A 19,106-nucleotide genomic window follows, 5' to 3' on the forward strand; every position below is an offset into this window, starting at 1 on the left:
CCCTGTAATGTGCCGCAAGTGCACACGGGGCAAGTACATTCTCTTTCAAACAGAGAGGTTCAGGTAAAAAAAAAAAATGCTCTCTGCTTGAAGTGCATGTTACTGTGGCTACCTTAGAGAGTTTAAAGCAACATGTTTTCTTGACCATGCAATGTGAAAACATAGTGAAAGTATTGTTTTCAAAGGCATATTGTGTAAAGACTTAACTAAATCATATACAGTACACAGTATAAGTGCCCCTTATACAGTATATGCAGTTTAACTCAGCAGGTTACTTGCCATCAACAGCATTATAATAAACCCACATGGCAAACACCCCTTTAGGGTACTGGAGTGGCTTGTCTCTGAGGGCCATCGCAGCTAATGAGTATACTGTTGAGTATAAATGAGGATTATCCGGAGTAGCACTTTGGCAGGAGGCTGCATCCATTTTCTTTACATGCTTGTTCAAACGCATGCCACTGAAGAGCGAGCACAAGCACTCTGAAAGGTGTTGGCGCGATGAAGGACAAACCTCTTGACGTCAGGCTGATCTTAAAAGAGGATACTGCCGCGCATTAATTTTTATCACACGTTTTTTTTTTTTGTCACCTTGCGGATGAAATTAAATTATTTAAAACGCTGGTTATACGTGTTTGTTTCTCATGTTTTTCAGAAATGTCCTCCTTTGTAGTTTGAGCTTTCATCTAGAGTTCTACAGGATCATTTGTTATTATATTACATTTGTGGAATTAACCTACCTTTTCCTTCACACTTTGCTTTGCATTCTCTTGCTTAATATTAAATGGCAAAACTGGATTCAGCTTGATCCACATTTAGGTTTTGATTAATTTTTTTTCTGTTTTATTCTGTCTGTTTTGAAATATTACACAACAAACTACTTAGATAGAGGTTTGATTGCTAGGTCTGCAATGGCGTCGCTGAGAAAATGTCTATGCACATATCAAATATTAAATTGTTAAGAAATAACAAAATGTTATATCCCAAAGGTAAAGTGACCCTTTCCCTGGTCAGTGTGAAAGTGAAACTCAACAGTGAGTTAGTAGTTTCATTGTCTAAACCTAACCAAGTAGTTTCAGTGCCTAAACCAGACCACATAGTTTTAGTGTCTAAACCTAACCAAGTAGTTTTGGTGTCTAAACCTAACCAAGTAGTTTCAGTGCCTAAACCAGACCACATAGTTTTAGTGTCTAAACCTAACCAAGTAGTTTCAGTGCCTAAACCAGACCACGTAATTTTGGTGTCTAAACCTAACCAAGTAGTTTTGGTGTGTAAACCAAAACTACTTTTCACTTTTTTAGGTATGAGAATGAGGATGCCACTCCCACCACCAAGTGTTTCCGGCATATCAAGTACCCTTAGCATGCCTAGATGCCCCCCTTTCCAGTCGCTGTTGCCGTATCTGTGTGGGCACTGCAACAACATGTATGTACAGACACGAGCAGCGAATGTAGCTGAACAGGTTACTCCGGTAATTTCCAGGGAACTATGTGCAAAGGAGGCTTAACACAATTTTCAGAGGGAAATTCAATGGTTCTGTAACTGAGTCAGTCAACCCGTTTTGGTCGGGCGGTGCCATGATGCAAGCACAAAATAAGCTTCCAAAAGCAGAAGCAGGGGCAGAAGCAGACAGTCACAGAATATAGAGTAGAAGTCAATGTCTGTATTAAAATGTACTGTATGTGAATAGAGTTCAATGCAGAAGTTTTTCAGGTTTGTTTTTTTATTTTCTGGCATGTTGTCCATCTTTAAAATACACTGAATATTACTGATATGCAGTTTATCATCTTTTTTTCCACGGTACAGTGAGACCCTGATTCCTGTGTAATGACACTGTTATGGGGTTATTCTACAAACACAAAATAAAAACATTAGCTGGCACACTTTCCTTGTGAAATGCATCGTAACGACCACTTTGCAACGGAAAGACAATGCCCATAGAGTCCTTAAGAGATGTACAATTCAAAAAGGAGTCGACATCAAATCAACCGATTTAAGTCATCAATAATAATCAAGGTAAATGCATTATTACACAGGAATCCGTTAAATATCAAAACAAAATATCAACAGAAATGCTCTTTTCACAAGTGTAGCAAAAGACAATTTATCATAGATATAATAGTAACAGGTGACAAGGCCTAAAATAAATGAGAATCTCTTGCCATTCTGTCATAAAAACCTGACAAACACATGAAATCTCAAGAGATAAGAGTGACAAAGACTCACATTTGTTCCAACAAGACACTATACAGCTCAGGGTGGAGTCGTGGGGCTAAAAATGGTCGACAGCTTTTTAAAATTCTGCAGATCAACATGCCCCCTCCTTAGGAGTTCATGGAAAGCCAAGGCATTATATAAAAGGTAAAGTAACTCCTTGTACTCAAAGATGGGAATAAAGTCGTAGCTTCAGAGGACTCTTAAAAAAATGTACAAAACAAACCAGTAAACAGCCAGAGGAGCACGATGTCCCTGGTCTAACTTTTAGTATGCAGACGTTTTTTGTTTCTCCTACGAGGCATCCACACACCACACCAATCAAAAGGGCGAGATCAAAATGTCCAAGTTGCACAGCAAAATGTAACAAACTACAGAAAGAATTGACAAGAGCACCAGTGTTTCTCTGTGTTTTTGTAACTATTGTAACAGTTAACACTGATTTTTGAAACAAAGGAAACTTCCAGTTTGCGAATAAAATGCATTTATCTTTTTAATAAAGTTTGGGGAGTTTTCCATGCTTTGTTTTGATGACTGATGATTTGTTCGTGCCTCCTCCTGGTTTGCAGTCTTCACCCACATGCCGCTGGTAGTGATTGCAGTCTCATGTCTCTGCAGCATTCGTATATGTACTCCACAGAAAATACAGACTTTAGCTTCAGCTGGGTGGATGATACATATGTACAGTAAATGCTAAAACAGATTGATCGAGCTAATCGGCAAAAGTGGTGTGACGCAATACTCTAGTTGTCAAAATACTATCATGATTACAAGCGGGGGATTGAAAAGAGTCAGATAGCTTAGCGTGTAGCTTCCCCCACAAAAAGGCAGAATGAATTCAGTCCACACAGCGAAGGCTGAGTTAAGAGTCAGGCTGGTCATAAAAACGAAATGCTTTAGCACCATAGAATACCACTTGTTGGCAAGCAAAAAGAACAAACCCCCCCCCCCGTAGGCAGCATTGACTGGATATCTACCAGCCATTTTTTAAACCATCTCTTGTATTTCAAACTTTGATAAAATCCACAATGTACAGACACCTTTCCTTTTTATCCTCGTGCTGAGCAAATGGACGATGAGGTGTCAAAATGTCTACGACTGAAGCGTCAAAGGGGCACATCCTCCTAATTAATCTGCCAGGTTCCCTCTCAGCACAAGTTTTGCCATGACAACTGCCCAAGCTGAAGAGAAGAGATGTGGAGAAAGAGTTGTTCCAAAGACCGCAGAAAGGTTTCTGATCACCTGACCAGAGGTTGATTTATGCAGAGCAGAGCAGAGGGGACAGGAGAAGGTTGGAGAAGGGTTGTGCTCTTGGGACTTGGCAAGTTTCAGTGAAAACTTAGAGTGGTAGCAGCCGAATGAAATCTTCTTAGCCATGACTCGTGCCTCTCGCAAGGCCTCCAGCTGGGACCTGCAGCATGTTGGGACAATGTGACCTCAGATGGTACAATAAGGGATCCAATGGATTGACTGGTTTGGGACTCAGACGCAGGTGCCTTGGTGAGCTGGAGGAAGAGCTTTTCTGCTCTTTAAAGCCTGGGACTTGTCCTTAAAATCTGTTGGTTTCTGCTGTGAAACGTCTATCAGCGCACTGGCAACGATGATTCCTGAAGAAAGGAAAAGGAAAGAAAAAAGGATTTCTTCAGCTGAAAAACTAATGGATTACACCTCTATAATTAAACATCAATATTTTGCAACATCCACGGCCAAATTTTCTTTATTGCTGTGTTTAATTGAAACCACATTTTTCAGAGGTAGCAGCAGAAATCTCATTTTAAACCGCTCACTGTAATAATACAAAAACCCATGCAGACTTGAGGGTCACTGAACCACGCTTAACATCTGTCTGGTAAAATACAGGTCGTCTTTCTGTAAAATCCTTGACAACGAGAATGTGAGAATTTTGTAAAGTTGGAAGGTTGTGGAAATTGTTGCCACGCTGTGAAATGTCATCGACTGACCATCATAATTAGATCGACTCAAGTAATTAATTCAGACGCCGTCGGCATCGTCAACTGAGCAGACGTGAGCCAAGCCTGAAAACAGAAATGACTTAAAATGTAATTATTTCAATCAACAGTCTGATGTGGCATATGATATCCAAATAGTTTTTTTTAAGTGGCCTTTTTTTCTAATCTGTGCTTATGGAGTTAAGGGGGTAATTTACCCAACATGTAAGTAACAAAGTCTGATAAAAAATCATCGTTAAGAAACACAAAGTAAATACGTATTAATTTTATTTTAATTTTTTAATCAAAAGTGTGTGTGTGTTACCTGACTGTCCTGGTGGGGGTAAGCCTGAGGGCCCAGACGGCAGACGCAAAAGGACAGTCAATACAGCAGCTTTCCCTCCTGAACACGGCTCCATCGCAACTGGTTTAGGTGCACCCTGGGAAGAGAAAAACAAACAGAGACAATGAATTAGCATTTTTGCACTTCTGGTACCCTGTTTTCATAGTCGATAGGTTTTTTATTTATTTATTTTTTTGGCATAGACGCCTTTATTATGCAGTAGACAGATAGGAAATATGGGAGAGAGAGGGGGATGTGACATGCAGCAAAGGACCTCCGGCCGGAATCGAACCGGGGTCGGCTGCATTTATGGCATGCGCTCTAACCACTCGACCACCTACGTGCCAGTTGATAGGTTTTTTGAAAAAGTTTTAAGGTCTGTGGTCCACACGGCACAAGGGTATTTCAGTGCTATTTTCTGCAACGTAAAAATGTGTCAGTAAACGCCGCACTCAAGAATTTTGAAGCTTTCACGTGTCTCATAGAAAGATGGTGGTTAACAGGTGGTTACGTAGTCCCCCCAGGAATCCGCGATTCCATGATCGCGGAATTTACCGCAGATTTCTCAGTCGTCCGCGGATTCAAAGACCCTCCGCGGAATATCACATTTTGCATATAGTTTTCATCCCGGCCGCTAGATGTCGCTGTCAGATAGACTGGGCTCTAGACTCACGGTAGAAGTACACATTGAAAATGAAAATAACTTCATTATCAACGTGCAGTGAAGCGACATACTCAAGTTTCCATCCACCAGGTGAGTGAAGAACACCTGAATCATCGTCAAGCAAACATGTCGCAGCTCTGAATGTACAGTCACAGTTTGAACTGCTGTCGAGCTCGCGTTATTCACATGCTGTCAATCACTCCACCGCAGGAAGGCTGACTCAATGCGTAGAGAAATGTTCTGACGAGCAGCTCAGTCTGGTTCTGTGTTCACTGACACCAGCTCTCTTGCAGTGACACCAGAACTTCAGAGGAACTGGTTTCACTGTTAGTTTAAACCTTCACCCATAGTTTGGTGAAAAGTTGAACACTTTTTATGTTGCAAATAAATCTGCCCAACAGGGACAAAGAAAATGTTGATGTTGATTATTTTAAAACCAGTAATAGTAGGTTCCACAATGTTTTGCAGTGTTCTGGTATTGCAATTAATTTCATAAGAGAATAATTAATTCATTATTACATTTAAAAAGTATGTTTTTTAAAAGAAAGTATTTTTTTTTTTAATGGTTGCGGAATTTTAATTTTCAAGCCGCGGAATCAAGAATTGCTCTCCGCGGAATTTAAACTTTTTCTCTGCAGATTCCTGGGGGGACTAGTTACATAAGACTGCAAAGGTTGTCAGAGACATTAATCTTTATCAAGCCAAACAGAGGCAAACAGCTTTGTTGTGTTCATACTAGTGCTCTTGCAGACTGGGGAACCATGGCGATGGGTTAGCTTGAAAAATATGTCATCCATAGAGCTATATTTTGGGCATGACAAAAGTATGATAGTATAGTATGATAGTATAGTATAGTATGATAAAAAATACTTAGTCGACAGCCTGGATCTCTTAGTTGGCATACCTCTGCCCTACCGATCAATCTGAAATCAAAGTGATGTGACTTGCCATCGCAGAAAAAAACTTGTGTGAGGCAATGTGCTGTTGAATTTTTCTTTTTTGGGGGAACAATGGTCACCGATTTTAGCTGCTGCATTTAAGACCAGTCACCCTCCTCCTGAGACAAATGGCTCGATTGGTCACACAACAAAACACTTTTGTGTGTGTGTGTGTGTGTGTGTGTGTGTGTGTGTGTGTGTGTGTGTGTGTGTGTGTGTGTGTGTGTGTCACTGTCAGACGGCACCACGTGTCGAGGCAATGACCTACCCTCAGATTTAATGGCCAAAACTGCTTGTCTCAAGCGTGAAAAACATGTCATCCTGATAATGAATGTCAAGGGTTTCACAGCATGTTTTGGATGAGGGGACAGAAATTGGGGAATAATAACATGTCTGAATAGAATTGCCTTTTTTCTCCGCGTCTAGCTGAATTTTAAATTGAGATGAGTTGGAGGCAAAATCAGCAGAGGCAAAAATGGTAGTAAAATGGGGACGCAATGAAACATGAGAGAATGAGGAGTCGGGTGCACTAATTTGTATTCACATGTGTCACTGAAATGTGTTGAAACTACAAAAACACTTGTGCTAACATTGACTCTAAGACCCTCGATTTACCGAATATAGATACACATGTCAAAGCTGTTAAGGGACCATTCCATAACATAAAAACTCATGGAAATTAATATGATAGTAGTTTCACCCACTCTTTGCAATGTGAGTGCAAAAACTTCAAAAGTAAGTGCAATCTTGTTTCCTATGAAGCATGCAGTGTAATTCCCTGTGTAACTTTCAATTAAGTTTGCCATTTCAAATGCCACAGCTCACAACAGATACAGACTGTTTCTTAGTTACTCGGTGACACTGAAGGCCTCATAATATAATCATAATAATGAACCCTCAAAATACAGACAGTATATGGGTGCTGATTTCACAGCACACAGTGGATGAGAGAATAACATTTTTAACAAATACAATTTGTCAGCTATCTTGAAAACTTCTCAAAAGATCAACTAGAAGAGACAAACTACACGAAGAAACAAATACATCCAGGATTGTAATAATTTGTCATTTGGTGTGGCTAATATTACTTTAAATTCAGAGTATAGCAGCTAAAGGTAACTATGTCACAGTAGCACTGTATTCCAATAATGCATGCGTCAACTACTGCATCAGCATGCTTGTCATGCCAGCGGAGTGTGATTTTAATTTTACTAACTCGAAAAATTTTTCCACCAAAAAAAGAAAGGCACAGTCTGAAAATAAGCACATAAGCTTATTCATTAGGTTGTCCAGATACAGGAGCTAATTAAAGGTGAAGCCAATGATTTGCTCAACAATGAGCCGGCTCTGTAGTTACACAATAAATACATGTTTTAACCCAATTTTTCAAAGCCTTTTAGTCACAAACATGCCACTAAATGTTGATTCGGAGAGGTTCTGAATTTGTCCTTCATCAAGAGACAGGCCTCTTTGCAGAATACTAATAATTTTAGTTGAGGTTATGAATGCTGTCAACATTGGCACAGGTTGTTTTCCATTTGCCTGTTCTATTAATCAGCTGGAACTAACACAGAGGGACAGAAAGATGATGGGAATGGAGACAACGACAAAGGTGAAGAATTATTAAAAAAAAGAAAGAAAGAAATGGAATGGTGGCCCAAAGTATTAATAAAAAGTATATTAAATGTGACAGACACAAACTCTAACTGTCAATTACTTGTTAAACTGTTCTACAAAGTTTTTACTCAAGCCGTATAACTTTATTTAATAAACATTACAAGGCCTGATTCAAACATTTACCCTTTCAATATATGTTTAATTTAAGAAATACTTGGCTTTAAAACTATTGGTCACAACCCTGGACTGGCTGTAAGGACCTATTTGTACATTCAGTAGTCCACCGGGGACCTACATTAAGTCTACTTACCTCTGACCTACAATTATTTTACATTTCATGCGCTGAATGACTCGCATCCCTCAAAAGGCACTGTGTTAAAGCAAACAAAAAAAATCCACAATCGCTTATGTGTACTGTTAATCGACCCAATTAGGCCACATGATAAGAGCACTATAATGTAATGCATCTTTTCAGGTACGTTCATGATCGAGAGGCACATATCAACCACTGACGTACAAAGGTAATTAAACCGTCAGCCATTTCATGTCCATTCAAGTGATTCAGCTAATGAATAGCTACAGTATATAAGCATTCATCCATGGGGGCAAATTTAACGTAGAATGATTTTTGATGAACACAGATTCCACTGCAGGCTATATCAGATGTACACGAACCGCCGGGTGAAACATTGTTACAGCTGTTCCAAACAAATTAGTAACACAGAGGCAACATTCAGGTTCGGAGGACTTGTAACAGAAGCTGTGTCACTGCTATAAAGCATTATGTAGAAAGACCTTCTCTGTGTTCGATTTAAATGCATGGCGACTGCTATTTTTAGCAATGCTAGCAGCAGGGCTCTAGGGTAAATTAATGGCAGTTTGTCAAAAAGAACAGAAAAAAAAGAAATATCTCAACAATAACTATAGAGCCTGAGATTAAATTCTGTACATATATTCATGTTCCCCAGAGGATGACTCACACCAACTTTGATGTTTCCCTAACCTTTCCTCTTGCACTACAACTGTACAGATGAAATCACCAGATATCAATCACCAGACAGTCATTTTCCCCAGAGGATGAACCCTAATGTATGTAGCGAAGTGGACGTTGACCTGACGCTGAAGTTGGCGCTTACGAAACAACGTTTAGATGCACTGTTATGAAGGTGGGCAAAGACATTCATGGTCCCCTCAGGATTAACCAAATAACTTTAATGATCCTAACGTGAGGTCAACATTTGATATTCCCCAATACTATGGTTTGTGAATTAATACCTACATACAAGTGAGTGACAAGTGACATTCCAAACGTCTGCTGTCGTTTGTGTTTAGTGCTAATTAGCAAATGTTAGCACGCTGACTGTACATAATTGACATACAGTATGACCAACGTCACCTCAGGTTTTACGGTTTTGTTTAACTGGACATGTTCCTGCCCACACTGTGGCCACCGGTTGACCCTTGACTGAGTAAGTATAATCAGCAACAGAACCCGTCGGTGAGCGAAATCACTTGGATTGGCTTTTCAGCTGAGCAAATCAGTGTTCAAGAAGATGGACAGAAAAAGAAAGGGAAAACCCCCATGTGCCTGTCACTGTAGTATCCATGATTTCACCAACTCCCAATTTTTCACTTGCAACATTTTATCAGACGCAAAAACACTGCTTTATCATAAAAACGCATGCATATCCTCAGTCATGAGTCTTATGGTTTCTCCAGACGGAGAAAATAAACACTAATTGGCTGTCAACTGTTGTCTTTCATTGTGTTTTCAAGTGCAGCTCTTTCAGCTTAGACACAGGCAATGTGAGGTGACGTAGAAGTCTGTCTTTGTCAATGCGTGTTATTCGATGTTGGTTTGGTGTGGCCACTGGCCACGCTCTTAAACATGAAGTTGACAATATCAATAGTATAAATGTTGGTAATGTTATGTGTAAAAGTATTACTACTGGTCACTTAAAGGCAAATAACGCTTTTTTTTATGCTGTCATGTCCTCAATTGATTGACCAAATGATGACTCTTCTTAGAGTGGACAGTTCCACATTACTGACAAAAAATACTGTTTTTCTAGTTTGGTTTTGTTCGTTTTTTTATATTAAAGCAAAAACCAAAATAAAAAAATAAAAATTGTTTGTGTGAAAGGCTGCAATTATAGCAAAGTTACAGTTCGTCTCGCTCTCTCTCTGCGAACACTTCTTTTAATTTGGGATATCGGACGTTTTTCCAACAATGCCAAGAAAAATAAAAACATTAATACATCATTTCGTTCCATTTCAATCATACGGTCGCATTTTCTATAAAAGCATTTAAAATTGCTTTGTCCATTCTCATATCTCTCGAAGAAGATTTATACAGCCTGCATTCCCACAATGCATTAATCAGCCAAGAGGACTGTATTACGGCCATTCATAAACATCCGAGCACATAAACATGCATGCACACATGCAAACACACAATGAATCTGCTTTCCTTCCCCTGCTGAAAGGTGTCATCCATCATACTAGCTGGTTCCATATGTTGAATGCCAGCCATAGTGAATGGAGACATCTGTGACATCGAGGCCCGGGCCTGAAGTGTTTTGGACCCGATCGGCTCTCTGTCTAACAGCTGCTGACATCTTGGTCACTAACAGCAATGTCCATCTCTTGGGGGTTTGGACCAACCAACCAAAAATGGAAGGGAAACGGGCACAAAGGCTGTTTTCATTTTCTCTGCGGCCAGCTGGAGTGTCTGCAAAGATTTAGTGTCAGATAACTGCTACTAACTAATGCAGTGAGAGTGGCGCTGACGGTACAATCACAGAATAACGTCTTAAATGTTTTCATGTGTTGCAATGGGTGTGAGGGGTCATTTTGGTGCCGCAGCCCTTCTGTGTCTTGTTTCCTGCGCAAATTGCATCAGCTATGACTGAGATTTTTTTTAAATATCACTCTAAACTTTGTTTCCAAAACAGAATATTTAAATCAAATATCAGGCTTGAACTGCAGATACTTCTTCCATAATTTGGATGTTTATATGCCAATATTATCTCCCTAATTTATCTTGTCTGCATCCGTCAGTGATCGAGCTGCTCTGAGTTAAAGTACAAACAGAGGAGCTTAAACAAATAGGAAAGCAGTGATGCTAGCGTGGCATCAGTGTCCTCTTTGACATCAACAAATATTTCCAATAGCTAAGTGGTGCCAGATGCTGACCAATTAACCTTTATAAAAGGGAATTAGGCGCGTTTCATATGGTTCACCTTCAGCTGGTGCCAGGGCACGCAACGCTGAGCTGTATGTGGTCCAACACATGCATTTGCATTTGGAGCCACATTTGAAGCCACATAGATTAGATTTATCTCAAGGAACGAGTCCAAAATACACTGACATATTTAAAAAGCTGGCAAAGTCTACTTGAGCGAGATAGTGTGCTTTCATATATGTGCATGTATCAGTTATAGACAAAAGGTTCAGGACCCACACGGACCGGTCAATACGGAGCGTGGACTGGTAGCAGGAGAGGTGCCGGCTCACCTCCTGAGCACTGCCCAAGTGTCCTTGAGTGAGGCACCAGACACTTTACTGCTCCTGGTGCCCCATACAAGGCAGCCCCCTATGCTCTGACACCTCCCCATTAATGCATTTGTAAAGGTCCTGTTTGTGCATGTGTGTGTATTTTAGGCCTGTGTATGTATGAAGAAATAACAATAGAGGGAAAAAACTGGATTCACATGATTAATAAAATACGTCTTCTTCTTTTAAAATCTGTTTTTGTAGTTGAATATTGGCCATTTTGTGCCATGAAACAAAAAAAAAACAAAAGAATCACAAAAAATAACTGACCTGTTTGTTATTAAAGAGAGTCAGCCCTTCATAATAACACAATCTCTGAAATAGCACAAATTCAGACATACAAAAATAAGATATATCCTTAATATGACCTTCTTTCACATGAAAAATTATTTATTTTTTTTAAAGCCTTGTTAGCCTGCTATACAACTACCTGCTCAGTGATAAGACTGTTTCACTAATTATATAGCCTTAAAAAACTGATGGCAGGGATGTCACAAGCTAGAAGCTCATGAATGTGGCAGACACAGCAAGGCGATGTTCAGCTGATGCAATAGGGAATCCCTGATATGAATCCCTAAAAGCTTAGAATAAATAAGATGTGTCATATATTATAGTAACACCTGAGGACTTGCACGTTGGTCTACAAGATGTACAAATGCCTGAGACAGCGCTTGAAGAAATAGCTCGGAAGCTGCAGACTATTATGGCTGCTACAGCAACTGCATGACTGGCCAAAAGTGCTGAAAAATGTTTACTTTTTCAATAGAAAAATGTCTATTTAACATTAGAATAGCTGATTCCCTGCAAGGTACGGTTAATGACCTTTCAGTAAGCATAAACGATGTTAATGCTACATTTGGCTACTGCACATCTAGAATTAACATCTCATACGACATTAAGGCCAATGTTAATCTCAGATAGTAAATATGATTTGAGACCATCCACGTACTACTGGAATGGAAATGATTTACATAATAGCCCTTAATTCATTCTTACAAATGCATTTATAATGTATTTATATTTTGGTATGTATAATTTATCGTGAAGCATACATTTTGTTAGTTGCCTATAACAATTCCAGCACATAAAGTTATAATCCAAACTTCTGTTTAATAAAATGAAAACACAGGTGTGTACGTTGTTACTAAAACAACAAAGTTCTCAGGTGTTTTCTGCAACAATACGTTTATAGTTACTTTAACTTAAAAGCTGTGCAGACATCTAAGAGAAACTGAAAGTCAAGCGTCCCCGGGTTCAGTCTGCATCTTGAAAGGGTCGAGAAACAGAAGACTGAGGATGTGTTTTTATTCCAGTTATCATTTCCAAAACAGCTTAGGACAGTGTTTACGGCAAGACTCTCCAGTGGATGCAGAGTCTCTACCTTAACGGGGAACAGAGGCAGGGAAGGGAGGGGAGGGGTGGAATAAATGATTAGATAACAGAAGGACATGCACTGACAAGTATGTGATTAACATTTTACTTAAATCAAGGTAAAGCAGCGGTTTCCAGCACCATTCAGACACAGATTGTATCTCGCTGCTTCAAAAAGTGCAACAATAAAGTGCACTCAGAGCTAAGAAGCATTGTTTTCCTCCTCTTTTGTTCTTTACATTGCCCTTCACAATCCCATAATGCACGGTGAGAAGCACTCAGCGCAGCACTAATAGCTAATGCAGTGCCTCTTTGCTGGTTGCCACAGTGATTTTATTTCTCTCAGAAGGCAGGTGACACAGCGCTGGCCGTGGCTGAAGAAACACCGTTGCTCCCCCGATGTCAATTTGTGGATGTTTGCTTCCCATATTGCTTTAAGATATGCTTTTATCCCATGTGGCATCAAGTCCTATAGGCTGTACTTTGTGCCAGACGACTTCTCCACTCTCTGTCTGTATGGGAGGTATTCACATCAGAGGATTAAGGAGGTGGGTAGCAACTTGTCAGCCAAGAGAATTTCATGTGTGTAGAAGTATGTGAGCATGTAGCATGCAAGGAGGAATTAATCCAAATGAAAAGCAAAATCAGGCCAAACGGAAACATGTAGTAAGGATATACAACACTAAAAAATGTTCTATTTAAATGTTTTAAAGGGGACATATTATGCCTCATTTTCGGGTTCCTAATTTTATTTTGGGTCCCTACTAGAACAGTGCACCACAAACACATTTTTTTTTTCTCATACTGTCCAGTGCTTGCAGCTCTGTATTCATCTGTCTGAAACGCTCCATTTTAGCTCCTGTCTCTTTAACACCGCAACCTCTCAAATACCCACTCTTCTCTGATTGGTCAGCTCACACAGGCCTGACCCAGCATCGCTAACAACAACAGAGTAGGTGTGCTAAATCACTTCTGCCGAATTCTGCCAACGTGCCAAACTAACTGCAAGGCGTTAGCTGATAAAAATGTGTGACTCTGTGATGTACAGTGATGTCACAAAGTCACAGAATTTTAGGCAGGACTTCTGACAAGGTGTTTCAGGAGCAGTGTTTTCTGTGGGAAAGAGGAATTTCTGTTGGTGCAGACTAACCTTTTTTACTTTCAAGATCTTTTACATGCACAAGGACATATATAGAACACTGAAGGAGGATCACATTTAGGAAAAGGTATCCCTCTCTGATTCAGTAATTTTTCAAATAATGACCAACTTTTCAGACATGTAAAAGTGTCTTTTAAATCTTTAAAAGTCTAGACAGGACATTGTTTTAAATAAAAGATTTTTTTTCAAATGTCACTTAGTCTTTAGCCATGACTGCAGAGAGCAATTCACATAAAGAAGAGGGACATGGTAAGAAAGGACTACAACTGGCAGATTCTTTTGTGGATAAAAGGATATATTGTGAGTACAGGACAGGAGCGGGTTGAGGACGGCACAATGTGGCCTAATTATTAAGTACATAAAACAATCTTTCACATGTCAGAAGGAGCACTTACACATCTAAGCTTGCTTGCATCAAATCCCATTGTGAAGAAGACAAGATCGGGGAACTCTCTGGCATTCAGTTTGTTTCAGACTCTTGCACAATGTTACATTGTTTTAGCAGTAATTTGGTTATTATCTGTGTGTGTGCGTTTGTGCAAGCAAGAGAGCGGGACTCACATCAACCACGTGCTGCAACAGTTCTGTTTGTTCTCCCCTGGCGTCCAGTGCAACAGCGACTGAGGCGAATGGACGGCTGGCCATCTGCTGACGCTCTCTCATCAATTGCTGTAAAGTCAAACACAGATGACAAATGAGCGAAACGCATAATGGAGTTTAATCACACGTTAGATTTATAAAGCAAGGAGTGAGAAATATGCTCTACTGAAATAATAACATATAAATATATGTGTACAGCTTCTGTTTTGCATTTGTTATGAATGTAATTATTTTTTTTAATTACAAACTATGATATGATCTTAAAAATGTAACGTTCTATTTCTATTAACCTGCTTTTGGTGTAACAATTTGACTTTCGACACAGTAACATTGATTATTTCCAAGTTCATGTGACAGTATGAGAGATTTTTTCTCAGACTTTTGGATCCCATTGTTTCCATACAGTATGGTATAAATCACAAATATATTTAAAAAAAAAAAACATAAACACATAACATTTGTTATGGTGTTGAAAAGACCAAAAAAAACAAAAAAATACACATTTTGAATCTCAGCTGTTGATAGTGATGATCTATAGGAAGTCACTGTCATCCATCAATGTATTGCAAACCACATAACATTTCCAGGTAGTGGTTTATCTAATGTAATCCAACCATGATGATAGTGTGTCATAATGGTTATAATACCTTAAATGTACAACTTGAGTTTATTATAAGATGACATGAAAGAGCCTATAACACACGTCAAAGGCTTCAGAGTGAGAAAGAATAAAAAAAATATCGAAAAAACAATAATAATATTACAGCAATATACACCCTCAGGGCTTTCACAGCATGAGGCTAAAAATCAATTGCAGATATCAATGATGACCCACTGAAAGACTCACACACCCAATGCACATGGGGAATTATTTTGCCCCACATTACTCACTGAGCCTGAAATTAATTTGAGGTCTTTCATTTTGTAAATAAAATTTAACTGAATGGAGTATAAAAAAAAAATGTCATAATGTAAAATACTTTGTCCATTATATGACGCAAACAGCAGTGATAACACAGCTTTTGTTAACCATCCCACTACAATTACTAGGAACAGGAACAGACTTGAAACTGGACAATGATACATTAGAAACTGAAAACTTTCAAGCCTACGACATGAGTCACCAACATACAGTATACAGCTTCAGAGAAATACTCAAATTTTCTTACAGTTTTTGCATAAAAATGCCGTATTATTCCCCAAGAGTGATGCCATTTCTGTGTCTTAGACCTCAACGGAAAACAGCTTCTCTTGTTCCTTTCTAATCAATATTGTAAAACAACTAGCACCACACTTTCATCAGCAACGCAGTGTCTGATCAATATCGAAACAGGCCACCATTTAAGTGCCAAGGACATCACTGATTGGTATTGGATTTGTGATGAGCTTAAGTGTGCCGCATTAAGATCTAATTGTACTTCAGATTACAAAGCACATCAAGCAGTCGTGATGATTGGCCTCATAACCTGCCTTTCCTCTGCACCTCCCTGAAGTTCAATAAATATATATCTACTGTGTGTTGCAGACATACTAACAATTTCTTACAAAAGTGTACTAACACAATTTATGAAGTACATATAAAAAACTATAAGCTGACATTTTGTTGGGTGGTCTGGGTTCATGGTTCAGGTATATGATAGGACATCAGCTGTGCAGTAATTCCCTGTTGTGTGGAAGCCTGTCCTGGATGCTACTGTGAAGGCTAACATTAGTTAGGTCTAACTTCTGTCCCGTTTAAACAAATATGTAAGCAAAGCAGGGTTATGTTGGAATTAAATAATCATACATTTTTGTTTAAATTACTACAAACATTAGGTATATATGGGTCGAAAAGTTTCAGGACCCACTAAAAAGACAGCAGAAGATGGTATTTTAATGGTAATTTCAAAGGATTGCAGGTAAATCTGTCTCCATTCTGACTCTGGACAGCATGCGTTACACAAAAAGGGAAAGACTGACATGTGTTGCAACAGCAGATAGGGGTTGTGGCTAAGCTAATGGTAAATGTCCCAGAAAGTAGAACTTTTAGGCTTCACTGTTGAAGCACTTTCCAGTTACTCACATTACCCCTTAAATAAAATTGTGCGGCTGTTTCGGGTCAACTGTTTGAGTTCTCTGGTGGTCTCATTCGTGAATAGAAATTTGTCCTTGGTGTAGTAATAACCCTGAGATTCTTGTGTCCACACCCCCACTCTCACTCACTCTGAATATATTAAGTATTCATTAGTCCGGCTATTAATTGGCAAAACTCAGATGAAGTCTGGAGAGGTTGATAGCATTGTATGGATGAACAAGTGAAAAAAACGTCCGTTGAAGATGCTTTGAATAAACATCTTGGGGTATCAGGCACTATCTATAAGACAGCTTTACAAAAAGAGGATGACAGAGCACTTTAATCTTTTTCTTTTTTTACATTATCACAGTTCTGTTGAGAGTGTACACAGAAAAAGTGATGGAATAGTGGTATTCAATTAATATGTCAAAAGGCTTGATTACATATTTTGGGAGCTAACAGTGACTCATTACTAAGACTTGCACAGGCAGCTCTTCAAGTGGAGCCTCAATTATGTCTGATGGAGATTCAAATAAAAAAAAAGACCCCACATTGGCAGACCAAACTTCATGTTCTCAAATTTAGCTGATATTTAATGTATATTTTGAATAAATTTGAGGCCGACACATATATCCCTTGGCTGATATTATTTGCCGATAGTGGCGTATCACAGATACATCGCTGTTGGAGCAGTGTTTCCCACACATATATGTTACTTGCCATGTATTCAATATACATATATTGAACACACTGGCAATATCAATGTGTATCAATTGCCGTCCAAGTATATACAGCAACCCATTTAAGCATTTAATACTTTCTCTTCTCGTCTGTCCAAGAAAACGTCATCCACGATTGATTAACTAGTAGACAATCTTCGTAATATATAATACTCATGTTAATAGTTTCAGGACAAATCCTTATGTGTTGAGTATGAGAGAAAAGTTCAGGTGAGTTGTGGGTAAGAACTGCTTTGTTGAATCACTCTGAAAACATTCCCTGGGGGAGGTAAAGCTGAGAAGGAAAAAAAAAAACAACAGCCATATGAAATTGAGATTGATCACCTGATTGATTTTTCTCTTTTTGAGGGCTCATGTTAGATTGTTGTACATCTCCACGATTAAACATCAAACAAGCAACACCAAACGTACAGATTTGAGCTGCTGGGCCACCGCAGGTCAAAATGAGAAATTTTGCCCTTTACGAAAAGATAAAAGCAGGATGGAGGGCTCGGCAGGGTTGTTGAAAACAAGAAAACAGCTCACGGCCTATTAAGGTTTCCCACACAGACGCTTCAAATCCAACAACATTCATCGTAAATGTCATGGCGCAGAAATGTTATTTATCATGTTGCAGAATTCATTAAAAGCAACAAACCATAAGAAGTGAGCAGAAGTAAAGCTGGGGAATGCCAAGCTTTGCTTTGTGTCCAGTACACACAACAAAAGTGTGCTGGGAATACAATCAACAACGGACCAGAACAATACCAGAGACAATTAAGAAATGAATATCAAGTAAATGACAAAAGGAAAGAGTGAACTTTTTAAAACTGAATGACGCTTGTGCAATGACAGACTGATTTAGTCAAGAACACAAGCTGGAGCCATTCACGGTTCTGATAAGGACGGACATGCAGTGCATTGCTATGCAACTTGATTAATTTGGCAAGTGTGTGCCTAAATTATCTGTCTTGTGAATACAGCATTTTTGTTCCCTTCATTGGATTTCTATAAAAGGGTAAGTGTCATCCCGCCTTTGAGCATATTCTACACCTAAGCAGGTCACTGTGTCCTTTCCAAAGATCACTGGCTGTAACCACAGGCGCCTTCCTCAAATAAAAACAAAACAAAATACAAAATAAAACAATATATTGAATTGTGTAGCCATCAACAGACAGACAAACCCACACAGATCATTTAAAGTGGAAATGCAGTCTAGTGAACAGCCACTACATATCACACTGATATGATGCTGGTGTGAATGAGCAGTGTTGTGTGGGCTAGAGTACCATTGACTCATTAGAAAATAGCAATAATATGCATATAGTGGTTATGTCAAAGTAATTAAATGGCCCCTCGCCCTATTTCCATAATGCCACTTTACTCATTAGTGGGAGTCCAAGGGTGAGCTATAACCTAAGTTGAACTCAGAGTTGCACGTCATCGTCTGTTACTTTAGAGGAAATTATTAGAGTGCAAACTTTAAACTGAACAGGGGACAATCAAGGTGACCAGGGGCTTAAGAGTAGGATAATCTTAGTATAGCAATCGATGACTGCTGATTGAGCTTGTCTAGGGAAGAAGCCGAACGTGAGACCATGCAGAGTCTGCAGAGGGACATGTAAGAGTTATGTGGTGTGTAATGGTTGTCTTAATGCGGTCACAACAGCACATTAGACAAGTGAGCTGTCTTAATCAAAATCAGTTTGTTAATGATCATTTTTGAGTGACTGACACTTGAGATTTCCAAACAGAAACCAGGTTTCAGGCCACATTAAGACTGACATGTAAAAATTAAGCCCCTTTATTCAGTTTGAATCAGACTAGTCCAGCAATGAATCAGACTAGTCCAGCGATGAAACAGAGGACAAAAAGCCCCAAATAACCAGAGGGTCGTCCGACCAAGACGTGAAGTTCAGCCAAA

At 39.2% G+C, this 19,106-nt stretch overlaps 1 protein-coding gene across 1 annotated transcript in view; it reads right to left on the reverse strand.

Annotated features, from left to right (window-relative positions):
- Window positions 1–1,705: 1,705 nt before the first annotated feature.
- The window catches only part of atrnl1b (attractin-like 1b), a 79,636-nt gene continuing 62,235 nt past the window's right edge, over window positions 1,706–19,106 (reverse strand). Inside the window, exons 27-29 of the mRNA XM_030400319.1 lie at window positions 14,372–14,479; window positions 4,489–4,603; window positions 1,706–3,821 (exon numbers count right to left, since the gene is read on the reverse strand). Coding sequence (XP_030256179.1) covers window positions 3,697–3,821; window positions 4,489–4,603; window positions 14,372–14,479 — 348 coding nt within the window. The 3' untranslated portion in view covers window positions 1,706–3,696. The remainder of the gene's footprint in view (window positions 3,822–4,488; window positions 4,604–14,371; window positions 14,480–19,106) is intronic.

The sequence above is a fragment of the Sparus aurata genome, chromosome 20, assembly GCF_900880675.1.
Source record: "Sparus aurata chromosome 20, fSpaAur1.1, whole genome shotgun sequence".
NCBI classification, from domain to species: domain Eukaryota; kingdom Metazoa; phylum Chordata; class Actinopteri; order Spariformes; family Sparidae; genus Sparus; species Sparus aurata.